Source organism: Leiobunum rupestre, chromosome 5, assembly GCF_980474605.1.
Source record: "Leiobunum rupestre chromosome 5, qqLeiRupe1.1.hap1, whole genome shotgun sequence".
Classification (NCBI taxonomy): Eukaryota; Metazoa; Arthropoda; class Arachnida; order Opiliones; family Sclerosomatidae; genus Leiobunum; species Leiobunum rupestre.
In genome coordinates, this window is record NC_143388.1 from 72,943,535 (window position 1) to 72,945,363 (window position 1,829).

The 1,829-nt window shown below is 34.3% G+C and overlaps 1 protein-coding gene across 1 annotated transcript; it reads right to left on the bottom strand.

Annotated features, from left to right (window-relative positions):
* Window positions 1-683: 683 nt before the first annotated feature.
* LOC149945824 (uncharacterized) lies at window positions 684-1,379 on the bottom strand. Its single transcript, XM_090176730.1, has one exon. The coding sequence runs from the start codon at window positions 1,377-1,379 to the stop codon at window positions 684-686; it is 696 nt and encodes a 231-aa protein (XP_090032856.1).
* Between the last annotated feature and the right edge of the window lie 450 nt (window positions 1,380-1,829).

The window sequence follows — 1,829 nt, forward strand, 5'->3', positions numbered from 1 at the left end:
ACCCCTTCGGGACTATCGAAATAAAATGTCCCTCATCGCTGCGAGACGAAAAGCCATCGAAACTAGTGAATTCAAGCAATTATCACATCAAACTAAAAAATGGTAATTTGAAATTCGATAAAATGCACAACCATTACCACCAAATAATGGGTCAAATGGCGTTGACTAGATACACGTGGTGCGACTATATTGTTTACGTCGCTCAAGGTCTTATCATTCAAAGAGTATATTTTCACGCAATCGAGTGGAGGGTAATGGAAGAAAAATTAGATCGATTTTTTTTAATAACATGTTGTGTAAACTAGTCGAAAACAGAAACTCTGCTTAAGTCAATCTCATAAGTAACATCTGTGATATATGATAATTAAGTTCCTATTTTTATTTTACTAAAGTAGAATTATCTACTAAATGAAGTTTTTAACGGGTGATATCATGTTATTATGCCATAGCAATTATCTGTGATTGACTTACTCCGTAGTAATATTTTACGTTATTTTAATAAGATGAATTATGAATGAAAATTATATTTTGTAATAACTAAAGTAGCGAAATAATTTTAGTTAATTACTCAATGTTTATTTCAATATTGCTAATTTCTAGTCATGTGGAAAATTTGACAACAAATAAATTACTCTTCGTAATCATGAATTAAAAATTATATTTTAAAAAACAATCAAATATATTCATACATCTATTGGCCACTCTAATGTATCGTCGAATTGAAATGAATCAGCATTCTCATTATTTGCTGGGTTTTTGTTATTTTTCTTCTTTATAATTGTTTTTTGAAAATTGGTGAGAAGTGCAGCAACAGTAAACAACTGATTTATCACTGGAGATAAACTTATCGGTATCGGCCGGTCAAAAATGTGCCAACCTTTTATTCTTTGTATTCGGCGCTCTACATGTATTCGAACAGCTGCAATTTTTTGGGTTTCTTCAGGTTCGTGTTTTTCAAATAGGTCTCGTGGCCCAAGAAACGGTGGTATATTGAGTCGAACATTCTTTTCCTTAAGCATATCATCTATTAAAAAGCCTTTGTCGGCCATTACACTGTCATTCTCATCGAAATCTAATTCACAAAAGCCACTTCTCTGAGCAAGTTCTTTATCCGATATGCAGCCGGTGTATAAGCTTGACACAAACGTTACGAAACCATTTGGACTGATTCCGATTAGAGCTTTGTAAGTGTTACATGATTTGTAATTGGAGTATGTACCCGATTGTAACACTAACGAGCTTGGTACTTCACACTTGATCTCACTTGCGTCCAATATGACACGCGTTGAAGGATAAGTGGTTTTGAATTCTTCCGGCATGTGGGCGTCAACTTGTTCCCTCGTAGGCCAGATACTAATTTGGCTGAGTTGCAAATACATATAATTGACCCATGTATTACAAATGTTGCTAACAGAAGCTTTTGAAATTCCAAACCTGTCGGCTAAATCATGTACAAATATACCAAGCCTCAATCTCATTAGAACCATGAAAAACTGATCAACTGTACTAACTTTTAAACTACGAAGTCCAGGGGAGGCATTAGTATTGCTAGCGCTTGACGATCCCTTCCAATATATAATATTGCTTCCATCAATTCCTGGATCAAGAAACTCGTACAACTGCATAACTCTTTTATAGTTTGGCAAGCCGGTGTAGAACGCAACGGCTTCATCATCCGTTTTGATATTTTCGATACTGGGAATCAACTTTTTGATTTTATTTTCAAGTTTATTTCTTATTTTTATTTCTTCGTCTAAACGCTTTTCCACTTGTTGCAATTTGAGGTTTTTCATGTACGATGTTAACGTTAGCTCGCTTAGGTTTTTTTT